Source organism: Nicotiana tomentosiformis, chromosome 4 (genome assembly GCF_000390325.3).
Source record: "Nicotiana tomentosiformis chromosome 4, ASM39032v3, whole genome shotgun sequence".
NCBI lineage: Eukaryota > Viridiplantae > Streptophyta > Magnoliopsida > Solanales > Solanaceae > Nicotiana > Nicotiana tomentosiformis.
The window spans coordinates 128,498,048-128,511,227 of NC_090815.1; the positions used below are offsets into that span (position 1 = coordinate 128,498,048).

Sequence of the window (13,180 nt, forward strand, 5' to 3'; positions counted from 1 at the left end):
CATGGTCCGCCGATGATTACCTGCTACTACATGTTGAAACATATACCAGTCAGTTATGTAAAAAAAATTCAATTGTTCGTATATATAAGTTAAATTTTATTATAAAAAGTTACGTTTTTTTTAATAATCTAACAACGCAAAAGATTTTTACCATTGGCATAGAAAGCAAACTCATATTCTTACCACTTTTCTTTTAGTCAACATAAATCTTGCCAACTCAAATATAATTGTCACTATTTGTACCTGGTTGCAGGCATCTTCCAACGAATTAGGCGAAATTTTTGATTTGGTATTCTTTTAATTAATTCTTTTGTCTCCGTTTCGCATCTAACCCAATTTGCACATTCTTTAATCCTCCTTCATTTGTCCCATTCTCACCCTCTCCGCTATAAAAATCTCTCACCGGGAGATTAAACTCCATAACTCCTACAAATATGAGAATCACTCCTGCATTAGATGATTTTCACACACCTAATACAGAGACGAAAAATCAAAACACTATAATACCAGATACCAATATTATGATCGAGTTGCCTCGATCTTCCTCTTCTGGAAAGCGAGAAGACATGATCGAGTTGCCTCGATCTTCCTCTTCAGGAAAGCAAGAAGACCATGACTATGGTCTTCTCGCTTTCATTGGACTAAGATTCATGTTATCCTTAATGCTAACAAGGATACATGCAGGCTATTTCAGAATAAGCCTATCTTTATGTTGGGAAACTTTATTATGGAAAACACTACTTGACCCAACAAATAATGAAACAAAATTCTTACATCACGTGCCTCAAATGATCTATCGTCCCGTTCTAATTTTCCTATGGTCATTTGCACTATTGGTTCTAGTTTTTCTTTCTTTACTCTACCTCTTGAAGTGCTTCTTTCGATTTAATTTGGTTAAGGGAGAGTTCTTGCACCACGTTGGAGTCAATTACCTTTTTGCCCCTTGGATTTCTTGGCTTATATTACTTGAATCCCACCCTTTTATAGCACCAAAACACGTTGGTTTTAAAGCTCTTTGGTGGGTTTTTGCAGTTCCGGTCATAGTTTTGGATGTGAAAATTTATGGACAATGGTTTACTAAGGGGAAGAGACTTTTAACAGCCGCGGCTAACCCGACCAGCCATTTATCGGTCATTGGGAACTTAGTCGGGGCTCGAGCCGCGGCTAAAATGGGCTGGCAAGAGGTTTCTGTTTGCTTATTTTCATTGGGGATGGTTCATTATTTGGTGCTTTTTGTGACGTTATATCAGAGATTATCAGGAAGTGATCGGCTTCCGGCTATGTTGCGACCAGTTTTCTTCTTGTTTTTTGCAGCTCCAAGTATGGCTAGCTTGGCTTGGGCATCAATTACTGGAAGCTTTGACACTGCTTCAAAGATGCTTTTCTTTCTCTCGCTCTTCCTCTTTACGACACTGGTAACGTTGCATTTAAAAATCTGGCTTCGAAATTAGTGTTCTTTTTAATCTTTTTGGAAGTATTTAGGTACGGGTTTAACTGGGGTCTTGACTCTAGCGCTTAGGTTTCAAAATAAGCGCATTTTTCCCGCAAGAGTAATTAAAATGTACGTAACTTCTTTAGATCGACAGCACAAAATTGTTTTTATATTGTCAAAATATGTAAAAAGTAACTTGAAGGAATTTGGTCCTAAAAAAAAATAGATTAGCTGATACAACATGATAAATACAATAATTTTTTGGCACGTACATAACAGTTAAATCTTACCTATTATGAATAAAAGTATTTTTAGTTATCATATAAATGACTTGATAGTGCAAAATTTTTTCCGAAGGTAAAAGTTAAACTCTAAATTAGTGAAACTAAATTACTTAAAAATATAGCATAAAACATGTTATACTATGTTAAATTACAACATGATGTTTTATATTTCAATACCACATAAGAGGGGAGAGTGATTTGTGTGGTGTTCAAATTTTGCGTGCACTGGGGGTGATTCTACTATCCAGTAGGATTTTTTCCAACACTTCACTAAATCTTTGAGCCAAAAACAACATTTACAAAACTCTTTGTAAACCTAAGGATTACCTCTAACCTTTTTGGCAACCAGCCTCTAGCTATTGCGACAACTTCAAGTTAACTCTAACTTGAATACTACACTCAAAGTACCTAGTACAATTGCTTCTAGATAAAGCTGAAAGGAACAACTCAAAAGCCCTACTACAATGAAACTAGAATAAAAGACAGACATTTGGAACTGGTTCTTCTATAGGTTCGCACGCTTGAATCACACAGGAATTGCTTGCAAAATGCCTTGCTATTTTGCTCTCAACTCACGTTTAACTTCAGCGTTTGTGCGTCACCTGTAAAAGAGAAGACAACTGATATTTATAGAATTAGTAGAATAAGGATTAACTAGAGTTTTAATGCTTTACTCTTCCTGTGGAAGAGTTCTAGTCATCATCAAGTTCTAACTCTTTCCTTATCTTAGATAGAGTTCTCTTCAAGTAAGGAGTCATGCTCTTTATCAAGCAACCTTTCCGTTCAGGGAATATCAGATATAATCACTTATACTTATCCCTTTCATGTGCATGCCATTTTCTTGATTCTGTCCGTCACTTATGTACACTGTCCATAGACCTGATTCATGCATGTGTTCCTTTGTCGATTATCAAAACTAAATCGCCTCACGACAACACACTGACATTATATTTTTTTACATTACCAATATATAATTAAATATAAGATTAGAAGAGTCATCCTCCACTTACAATAATCTTGAAAAGTTGATGAATATCGACTTTATCTTCTTCTTTTTTCCCTATTATTTCAAGATTTCCTCTATAAACCTAAGTTTTGGAATTTTCTGTTACGTTTCATGTGGAATAGGTGAAATTGACTTCACAACCACTTTGTCTTCAAGTCTACGTATGTGTAGTGTAGAATTTAATATTCTTTCGCTACATCCTATTATTTTATGATAGAATTAGCTTGCTATTCATGTTTCTTTCAATATTTTTGTCTTTATATATAAAAAATATTCATGTTATTGGCTGCTATTTAAGTATTGTCTTCTTGTACGAGCCGTACATGCCGTGATCAAGACGACTCTCACTTGTCACTCTACTAGAGCGACCAGCCCATAATTTCTCTTCCTTTTTTTTTTTTTTTTCAATAAATCTCTTTTTTGGAATTTTTATACAAAGTAACCAGACGAATATTTTAATTACATTTTTTAGTCTATACATAAATTATACACTAAATATACATATTTTCACACGTCTTATACATATATATTATATATTTTGTGATTATTTTTAGTTTAAACGGTTGAAAGACATCTATATAGAGTATAATCCTTCAATCTTCCAATTAGGAAATTGACTAATTTTGTTGTTTTTTTGCTTCTTTGAATTTTTAGATATGCAGGCCAACTCTCTTCAAGAAATCAATGAGAAAATTCAACGTAGCATGGTGGGCATACTCATATCCAGTAACACTATTAGCTTTGGCTTCCACAAGATATGCAAAAGAGGTCAAAGGAAAAGTGTCACATACCATAATGCTCATTCTTTCATCTCTATCTGTTCTTGTCATTATTGCCCTCTTGTTATCTACTGCTCTCTACTCTAAAATGCTCTTACCAGATGAAGATCCTTCTCTCACTTCCAAGCTACCCAAACAGTCTTCTCGAATTATTTGATCAGAGGCGTATTCAGAATTTTAAATTAATACAGTAAAGTAGGTAAAAGACGGTAAACGCATCCCATTCGCTATCAGACTGTTACTGAGTTTAATGGTCTCTGGCACAGGGCAGCAGGAGTCTTTCTATGAGTCTATCCTATATTTTATATTAATTGTATAAGCTTATGGCTGGTAGCTAGCAGTCATTACATTGTCTACTTGCTATAACTAGTCTATAGTTGTCAGGTTATACTTGTATGCAAATATTATTTAGGTTCCCATGTATTACTTTATAGTGATTTTAATAAAGTTCATATTGTATTTTATTTTTTGGTTAGTTCTCATCTTTGTCTAAGATCTAGCGATCTTCTTATTAATTATATTCAATTAATCAATTAATTAACATATGTGTGACGTATGAGATATGTCCATGTTTTCAGTGAACCAACTTCTGTCTAAAGATAAATAACAAATCACTGTCGCTATAGCCAACTATTAGGTAACTGAGTTTGATATTTTTAGTTATTTATGTTCTTTTGCTCTGTTGAACGGACCTAATTTGTTTGTTGCAGATATTAGCTGTAACATTGTTGAACGAGGCAGATAGTAAACAAATAATAACTCAGCTAAAACATAAAAGAGGTTTGATGGGTAAGAGTATCAAATGTACTTGTTTACCCAAAATTAAGTAACAATTAAATTTATACACGATTTTAAAGATGTGTAGCTTAATTCAACACGAATAATTAAGAATAATAGATAAATAAATTAAAAGCAAAATAAACAAACAAACCAGTCACAATGTTATGATTAAGCTTGATCTTAGAGTGAACAACGACTTCGTCTTCGATTGGGCTCTCGGTTCGAGCCTAGTCGTGAATGTAGAACAGTATAAGTGAGCAAAGTTCTTAACAATAGCTAGAAGATAAAAATAAACTTTTATTGCCTTGAATTGCTTATTACAATGTGTCAGACTAAAGGAAAACTTCCCCTTTATATAGTTGGGGGAGTTTCAACCCTAGTAAAAGTATAAAAAAGGTAAAAATCTTCTTTTTTCAATAATCGTTGATCCATAATCGACATCGAGCAAGATTTCCGCCATGATATCCGGTGAGGGCAGGTGTCACAGCCCTCTATCCGTCATGCATAACCGTTCAATGTGTCTCCTGATGTCTAGAACTTACACTCAAACCGAGCACGTCGCTTTCCCATGCCCAATGTCGGATATACCGTTCACCCTTCTTGAGTCTTGATACGAAGAGTCTTTGACCTTGGCTGCAAAAATCGGGCTCGGGCTCCCCCTTCGTTCTCTCATCAGGGAATCCGGCTAGACATTGCCACTGATTTTACCCGCATACATATAGTCCCCTATTTTTTCGGAGAATAGGTTTATTGAAATGATGGGAAGCGATAAATGATCCCCGGTTCCTTCCCTCATACGTTACAACTGGGTTGCTGGGTCAACGAAATGTCCCATCAGTCGCGTTGCTCTGACTTCGGATATGTGTCAGTCGTCGGTCGACTGCATTCGAATGCGAAACGTCGCGCATTGACTGTTCTCCTCAATAAAAGCCATGCCCCCCCGTTTTACTTCCCCATTTTTTCGATTCCAACACTCTTGAATTTACCCTCAAATTTTCTACTTGCCTTTGACTTCTGCAAATTTTCACACATTGCTCCTTAGACCTTAATATCTCCATCTCATCTTCAGGTCTTCATAGATTTTCTTTGAATCTTCAACCTAGACTTTCACATCTTCATCCCATCTTCAAACCTTCACAGATTTTCCTCAAATCTTTATATTCCCAAAACTTAATGGCAAAAACTTTCAAATCCGTGCCTCAAAAAACTACCCCTTCGTCTTCTAACCCGGCCACATATGCCGATGTAGCCATTCCCTAGGTGGCCCATGAGCCTCCCTTGAAGAGCTTCGTACCCGGGGGCTGCTTCAACGGGAGTGACTTTAACGTGGAGAAGGCTTCCAATCAACATGACCGGGGCGAAGGAGTATGGAAGTACATATGCTCTGTTACTAAGAAAACACTACCCATAATCCATGTAGACTATAACTAGGAGGGCAAGGAGGTGGTCATTCCCAGGCCCAACAAAGACATCACCACTTACGTGGAGGGGTAGACTTACCCCTTCACGCTCGCCCCGATGGACCCCATAGTCCTCGACTTCTGTAAAAGGTTTGAGGTCTGCCTTGGACAGATTCACCCGTCCTTTTACAGGATCGTAATCCTCCTTCGACACTTTGTAAACAACATCGAAGCACCTCGGTTTACCCTCGACCATCTGCTTCGTCTATACAATCCTTGAATATTTCGAGGGGGGGTGATCAAGCTTGTTCGCCGATAAAGCAAAGATCCATTCTCGAGCATCGATGAGGATCTAGATCGAGGTTGGTAGGGAAGGTTCATTTGGGTGAAGACCGAAGACCTCATCCCCTCCGAATTTCTACCGTTCCCAGAAAAGTGGAATGCATCCCGTAAGTGTTTTCCTTCTTGGGTATTTTGCGTTCCTTTTTATTCTCTTTCTAATTGCATGTGTTTGTCATTGTGCAGAGGTTGCCCGAGTTTCTAATGCAATCCCCCATTTCAAGGAGTGGATCGAGGGAATTTGCAAATAGATGCCCTATTCCGAACGCACATGGCGCAAGCTCTCGAAGGGCAAGTAGGAGGTCCGTTCCCATAGTGAGGCACTTTCCGAATGATGACATCCATACATCTGACTTATAGCTCGCTAAGTCTTCTTCTTTCTCACATATTTGCCCAAGACCATCGAGCTCAGGCTATTAAATAAGGACAAGGATCCATCTACACTTGCTAAACCCTCCACTTTGGGGCAGCTCGGGGCCACTGCAAAGGAGGATAAAAAAAAAGAAAAGGATGTCCTCGGGTTCCCCGGATGCCGAGGTGAGGAAGAAAAGGGTGGTCATCTGGATCTGAAAAAACAAAAGGAGCACCAAGTCCAGGGTACCGGATTTTGATTCCCTCTACCGGCTCAGAGATTACCCCGAGGATGATGACCTAAAGTTTATTGCTCATGAGTCGACCCTCAACGAGGAGGAGCAGGTGGCGACCGAGAAAAGTGAGTACGATGTCGATCCCCCTCTAGATCGGTAACTAGAGGGAGAGACAGAGGTCGTGGTCCCCTCGAGAAGCCGCTCTCGTTCTGAAGAAGGTAGCTGGTGTCATCGACATTGTAGAGACGCCATCCTATACTGAGTCCATGCTCGAAGAGGCCCAAACAGGCAAGAGAAATCAAACAAGACTGTGTCGGGCCCAGATGATGCCCTCAATACGTTCTTTGATGGCATGGACATGGCCGTGTTGGAGGACTTTTCCTGGCTTGGTCAGTTGGAGGTTGACGAACGCAAAACATACACTTAAATTGTACTCGCTAGTCAAAGATAGTATAGTATGATATCGTGTCCACAGGGATTGGATTTAAATAGTATTCTCGTAGTTTGTAGCTAGATTGTTATTCAGGAGGATCAACAGTTGAGATTTATATAATTAATAATCTAAAATCTACAGCTATTGACTAATGACAATCACAACATATGTAAGCAAGGGAGTTATCAATGGGAGAAAATATGGGTTGATAGGATAGGTGCAAGATAATTGTTCGGGATCTAACTCTAGATAATTCACTTTTAATGTTCAAGTGATTCTCTCAAATTCACTTAATTATCAGTACAATTGTTTAGTAGAAACTCATCTCTCGATTAAGTCTCAACCTCACAATATGAACAAATTTAAGCTCGGTGAAGATATACAAGAATTCGTAATGGATTGGTCTTTAGGAGAACCTCTTTTGATTATCCTCCTAACTAGGTTTAATCAAGGATTCAACTAGCCTATTTCGATTACTTAGAAGAATCTATGAATTCAACCAACAATATAGTGCAAATATATTACAAGTTATGCCTTTTTCGATTACAAGAATAAGTGAGCATAGATGTAATAATTAAATCTTCCAAAAATAATTCAAATACATAAACATAGAGTTATAATTCACAAACAACCATCAATACACTAAATCCATCAAAACCCAAAAGGTTCTACTCCATAGACATGGAGAAGTTCCTCACAAATGAAATAAAAATAGAGGAAAACATAAATACAATCCAAACCCAGATTTTAGTGAGGAAGGAAGGATGAAATCCTTGTGCTCTTGCTTATCCATCTTCTCCTAAGCTTCCCTAGGTTTAAGGTATGTCAAAAATGGTGTTTTGGGGTATTTAATCCGCCCCCAAAACAAATTCCGGACAAAACTACCATTTTCTTAGTGAAATAGGACTTTTCCCGGACAGGACATGTGCGGTCGCGCACCTGGTCGCGCATTTTACATATTTTTATACCCCAAGTGCGCGCCCAGGTGCACGATCGCGCACTTGGTCGCACACTTTGCACATTGTTCTACCCCAAGTGAGCGCCCAAGTGCGCGATCGCGCACTTGGTCGCGCACCTGGGTGGTAAGTTGGGAATTTGGTAAATCATAAAACATGAAAGTTATAGCCCTTTTAATTTCCAACGATATATTGTGGAGCCCAAAAGGATTTGTGAGCGAAAAGTTATGTGCATTTTACTGGACAGTGCACAGTATGCCTACTCGATTCTTCGTTACGTTCTTAAAGTGCATTATCATCCGTTGATCCCCGAACACGATCCTTACTTAACCCTTGGGCTTTTACTCAGACGTCAAAGCTCCAAAATAGCATGAATTCATGACACAACATCTACATAGCTCGGAATCACTCCTACAGGGCATAAAACACACAATAAGTGCAAAACTCGCCTAATTAAAGCTCAACATAAGTAAAGTGCAGTGAATTAGAGCACAATAAGCGACTAAAATACGAGATTATAGCCTACCATCAACACCCCACACTTAAACCATTGCTCGTCCTCGAGCAATCAAACTATACTTCATATAGACACGACCTTTTTAAACAACTCTCCTAACTTATCATACCAAGAATAATATAACAGATTAAGCATAACACCGTAATATCCTCGGTTCAAGATTTGACTCAAAATCACCACACATTTTTCACAACCTGCTCACTTACTCTAACACAGAGGTCAATGACATTACCTTTCCTTCATTAATCAAGTGCCCTCACCTAACAATAGAGAGTAGTTCCATACACAATAAAAGTTAAGAATAATTAGGAATTCAAGATAGAAAGAATTCACTCACTCTCAGAATAATATTCATATGCCATAAAAGATCCACCATAGGCTTGCCTGTAGTGTACTACTCTACTAATCGAGCTTATTCAGTCAAGGATCAAGTAGGACTATAATTGGTTGTAATGTAGGCTGCGGGATGGTTAAAATACATTTAGATATAAGAGTAACTACACCTCCCTAAGTACTTTTAATACATATACTTAATCTTTAAACCCCATACATATGTCAAATCATAATTCCACCTTCATATCCGTATATGTCAACATCCAAATTCTTTAAGCACAAATACATCAAGAGTTACCATAATCAATAAATATAAACTATTTTTTTCATCTTCTTTTTCAATTCAAGTGGCTTATACTTTTTCACAACAATGCACATTTCTCCTTATTTCAATATTTCCACTCAAAATCCAAATCAACCACCCCACACTTCAACTTTTACAAAGTTCATACAATTTTAAGTGCTCACGAGAGGTAAATGGTTCAAATAGATGGTCAATTCAAATAAGTGGGTAAGACTTGTAATGTGGTTGCCAAAGAAATAAGATTATAGGCTCAAATGGGGTTAACTAACATACATAATAATTTGGTGGGTATACACATATATCTGGCTCAACAAAGAAATGCCTAAATCACTTCCAAGACTGAACAAAACTACTATTTTGCTTTGCAAACACACGGGGCAAGTTCTACACATCAAATACAATGCACAGAATACACAAACCTTACACATTCATGGCACATAACTCACTCCGGATTAGACTCATCAAGACACTCTAGTTAACGCAGTTAGGCAAAGTTAAGGTCATACAATTTAAGGTGCTTATACAAGAGTCAGAAACTGAGCCTAAGCGTCACAACTAAAGCACATACTATTCTCAAGGCATGATAGAGTCAAAAGATATTGCTTTCATTTCAAATCATAGCACAAGGTTTCCTACTATTCTACAAAACCAAAAACTAACTACACCAGGTTCAAACAAAACCCTTGGAAAAGAACCGCGGCACAAAGAAAAATCAATGGGGAATTTATACACTACCTAACAAAAGAATTTTTTTTGGTCTTTTTCCTTCGACTTTAATCGCTCAAAAAACTTGTCGAATGATATCCATCGTCGGGAAAAATCAAAAATTTTAAATTTTTTATGGTTTTCCATTTTTTTCTATCAAACTACTACAAACTAACATACAAAACTAAGACTAATATACACACAACATACATACATACAAATATATCCCCCAGCCCACACTAAAAATTGTGGCATATCCCCATGACACACAATTAAAATGCATAAGGTAGAGGAAACTTCCTTGAATCTCTTGTCGGGGTCTGAGTCGAAGTCGGGCTCCATTCTTCTCTCTCGAACTAGTGCACACATCCACATGGACAACTTCTTCTTAGCCTTTTTGGGGTACACCCCACACTTATCTTTTTTGCTCGCCGCAGTCTTCTCTTTCTTGCCCTTCACTTTCCACACAACACTAGCAGCTAGCTTCTCCCTTTTTACTCTCGTTTCTACAATAATATCAAAAACCACAGTCTCCTCGCCCACTCTAAGCATGAGTTTTCTCTCATGTATATCTAATATTGCTCTACCCGTTGCTAGGAATGGCCTTCCTATGATGAGGGGGGATCTCCTTGTTCTCTTTCATATTAACCATTATGAAATCCACAGGAAATACAAACTTATTTACTCGAACTAAGACATCTTCAACTATTCCCTCGGGTATTAGAGTCGTTTGGTCTGTCAGCTGTAAAGATATTGGTGTAGACCTTATCTCTCCAATCTCCTTTTCCAGTTTTATGTAAATAGATAGAGGCATTAAATTAATTGAGGCACCATAATCATATAGAGACTTATCAAAATTAGTAGTGCCTAAAGAGCAAGGTATGATAAAACTCCCTAGATCTCCACACTTTTGTGGGAGTTTCTTTTGGAAAATTGCGTTGCAATGCTCTTTGAGATTGACCACTGAGATCTCTTCTATTTTTCTATTCTTTGTCAGAATCTCCTTCAAGAACTTGGCATAAGCCGACATTTGTGAGAGCATTTCTGTGAATGGTAGGTTTACATGAACCTGTTTCAGCACATCTAGAAATCTCTCAAACTGTTTGTCCAGCTTTTCTCGACTCAAATTTTGGGTAAAAGGAAGCGCAGACATATGCTTGCTCTCATCATGTTCCGCCCTTGTTGAATTTTCTTCCTTCTTTTTCTCAGTTTTCATAGGGCCTTTATTCTTTTTGTCAACATCACCCTTCAACTTCTTCTCACTTTCTTTTCCAAAGTTCACCTCATTTTGGATCGTGGTGGGATCTTTCAACACTTGCCCACTTCTCAGAGTTACAACCATCACTATTTCTTATGGATTTCTCTCAGTAACAGCGAGAAGTGTTCCTGGAGCTCTCTCTGACATTAGAGTAGCTAAGTGCCTAACCTATTTTTCCAGTCTTCGAAAAGATGTACTAAATTCTTTGATCACTGTATCATGGGCATCAAGACTCTCATCTGTCTTGATAATGAAGGTCTTCATAAGATCTTCCATGCTAGATTAATTCGACAGTGGAGAGTGATTCTGCTGCCTCTGCTATTTTGAAAACTTGTAGCTCCTTGTTCTTGGAATCTAAGGTTGTTTTGTTGCCATGCATTTGCAGTACCCCAGGTGAACTCCATAAAAAGCAGGGGTGCCTCTGACCCATTGCATTATAGTTTCCTACAACATTCACTTCCTCAGTTAAAGCTTGACACTCATGGGTGGGGTGTCCTCTTCTACATATATGACATGCTGTGTGGTGTACATTTTGTATCGAAGCTACAGTTAGCTTCCGTATTTCTTTAGCCATAACATCAAGTTGTACTTGCGCAGATGTAGTAACATCAACTTGGTGAACACCAGTTGATTTTCTTCTTTCCATACTCTCAGAGGGCCACTGATTGGCATCTTCGGATAATTCATCAAGAATTGTAACTATCTGCTCTTGAGTCTTCTTCATAAAAGGGCCTCCAACTGCATTGCTCAAATTTCTACGCGAGGTCAGTGTCAATCCATCCCAAAAATCCTGGGGTTACATCTAGAGTTCAATTCTGCTATGTTGACACCTTCTAACTATCTCCTTAAACCTCTCCCATGCTTCAAAAACAGTTTCATTCTCTTTCTGGCAAACGTTATGGATTACTCTTCTAAACTTACTTGTCTGGGCTGAGGAGAAATATTTATGAAGAAATTTTCTGGTCATTTCCTTCCATGTTCTAATTGATCCATTTGGCAAGCTTCGAAGCCACTACTTCGCATCATCTTTAAGTGAAAAAGGGGAATGCCCTTAAATACACTGCATCTTGTGACACCTCATTATATTAAAAAGTGTTCATAATCTCTTCTAAGTCCATCAGATGTGTGTTTGGATCTTCGTTCATCTTTGTCACGACCACAAATTCCCCCCGTAGGATGTCGTGATGACATCTAGTCTCTAAGACTAGGTAAGCCTAACAATTTACAGAATAGCTAAATATAAATATGAAATTCAATCCTTAACAGCTGAATTAAATAAGTACTGCAAATTAAACAAATTACAATTCCCAAAACCCGGTAGAGATAAGTCACAAGCTTCCAAGAATTTATTCTAAGTGTCTCTATACATCAGAGTCTAAAGAGAATAAGGAAAACAACATAATAAGGATAGAAGGGGACTCCGAGGTCTGCGGACGCTAGCAGATATACCTTGAAGTCTCTGCGTACGGCTAGTTCACTGATGCCTGGACTGATAGGAAGTACCTGGATCTGCACAAAAAGATGTGCAGAAGCGTAGTATGAGTACACCACATCGGTACCCAGTAAGTGCCAAGCTTAACCTCGGTAGAGTAGTGATGAGGTCAGGTCAGGCCCTACTGGAAATAATGAAAGACAAGGTGAAAAGTTTAACAATATAATAATAATAAAATGACAATGGGAATGACTCAAGTAAGTAGTATGTCACAATTTAACTATACAGAATAAGGGCAAATAATACCCAGTGGAAGGAAAACTGAAATTTACAACTTTAAAGGAAAATCACAAAATAACCAAAGGAAAATGCAACTATAAAGAAATATCAACAAGGGCACTCCCGAGGTACTGCCTCCTAGTCCCAAATCATAAATAAATTCACAATATTTCATTTTCTTATATCACCGCGGGAGCCTTCACATTTAATTTTAAAGAAACTATTTTCCCGAAATAGCATCCTGCATTTTAGGCACCTTTATCACACCGCAGGACTTCTAGTAGTTCACCTACTAGCCCCGCGTATCAAGCCACCCTTATCTCACCGCATGCGTTTCAACACCTAGACCTTGTACC

The 13,180-nt window shown here is 38.0% G+C and overlaps 2 protein-coding genes and 1 non-coding gene across 3 annotated transcripts; 2 read left to right on the forward strand and 1 right to left on the reverse strand.

The window, feature by feature from the left end:
* The first annotated feature begins 359 nt into the window (after positions 1-359).
* LOC104084524 (S-type anion channel SLAH4-like) lies at positions 360-3,965 on the forward strand. The gene is made up of 2 exons (XM_009588408.4): positions 360-1,415; positions 3,377-3,965. Exons 1-2 carry the CDS (start codon positions 435-437, stop codon positions 3,656-3,658), a joined length of 1,263 nt encoding a protein of 420 aa, XP_009586703.1. The 5' UTR covers positions 360-434; the 3' UTR covers positions 3,659-3,965.
* A 6,473-nt stretch (positions 3,966-10,438) lies between these two features.
* On the reverse strand, positions 10,439-11,197 carry LOC138910513 (uncharacterized). Its single transcript, XM_070201757.1, has one exon. The coding sequence runs from the start codon at positions 11,195-11,197 to the stop codon at positions 10,439-10,441; it is 759 nt and encodes a 252-aa protein (XP_070057858.1).
* A 728-nt stretch (positions 11,198-11,925) lies between these two features.
* LOC117273799 (small nucleolar RNA R71) lies at positions 11,926-12,032 on the forward strand. The gene has a single exon (XR_004503827.1). It is a non-coding gene; the product is annotated as a small nucleolar RNA R71 (small nucleolar RNA).
* The last annotated feature ends 1,148 nt before the right edge of the window (positions 12,033-13,180 follow it).

Coding starts and splice junctions, on each gene's coding strand:
- LOC104084524 (XM_009588408.4), top strand. CDS start 435: ATGAGAATCACTCCTGCATTAGATGATTTTCACACACCTAATACAGAG. Junction 1,416..3,376: donor TCTTCCTCTTTACGACACTG/GTAACGTTGCAT, acceptor TTGAATTTTTAG/ATATGCAGGCCAACTCTCTT.
- LOC138910513 (XM_070201757.1), bottom strand. CDS start 11,197: ATGGTTGTAACTCTGAGAAGTGGGCAAGTGTTGAAAGATCCCACCACG.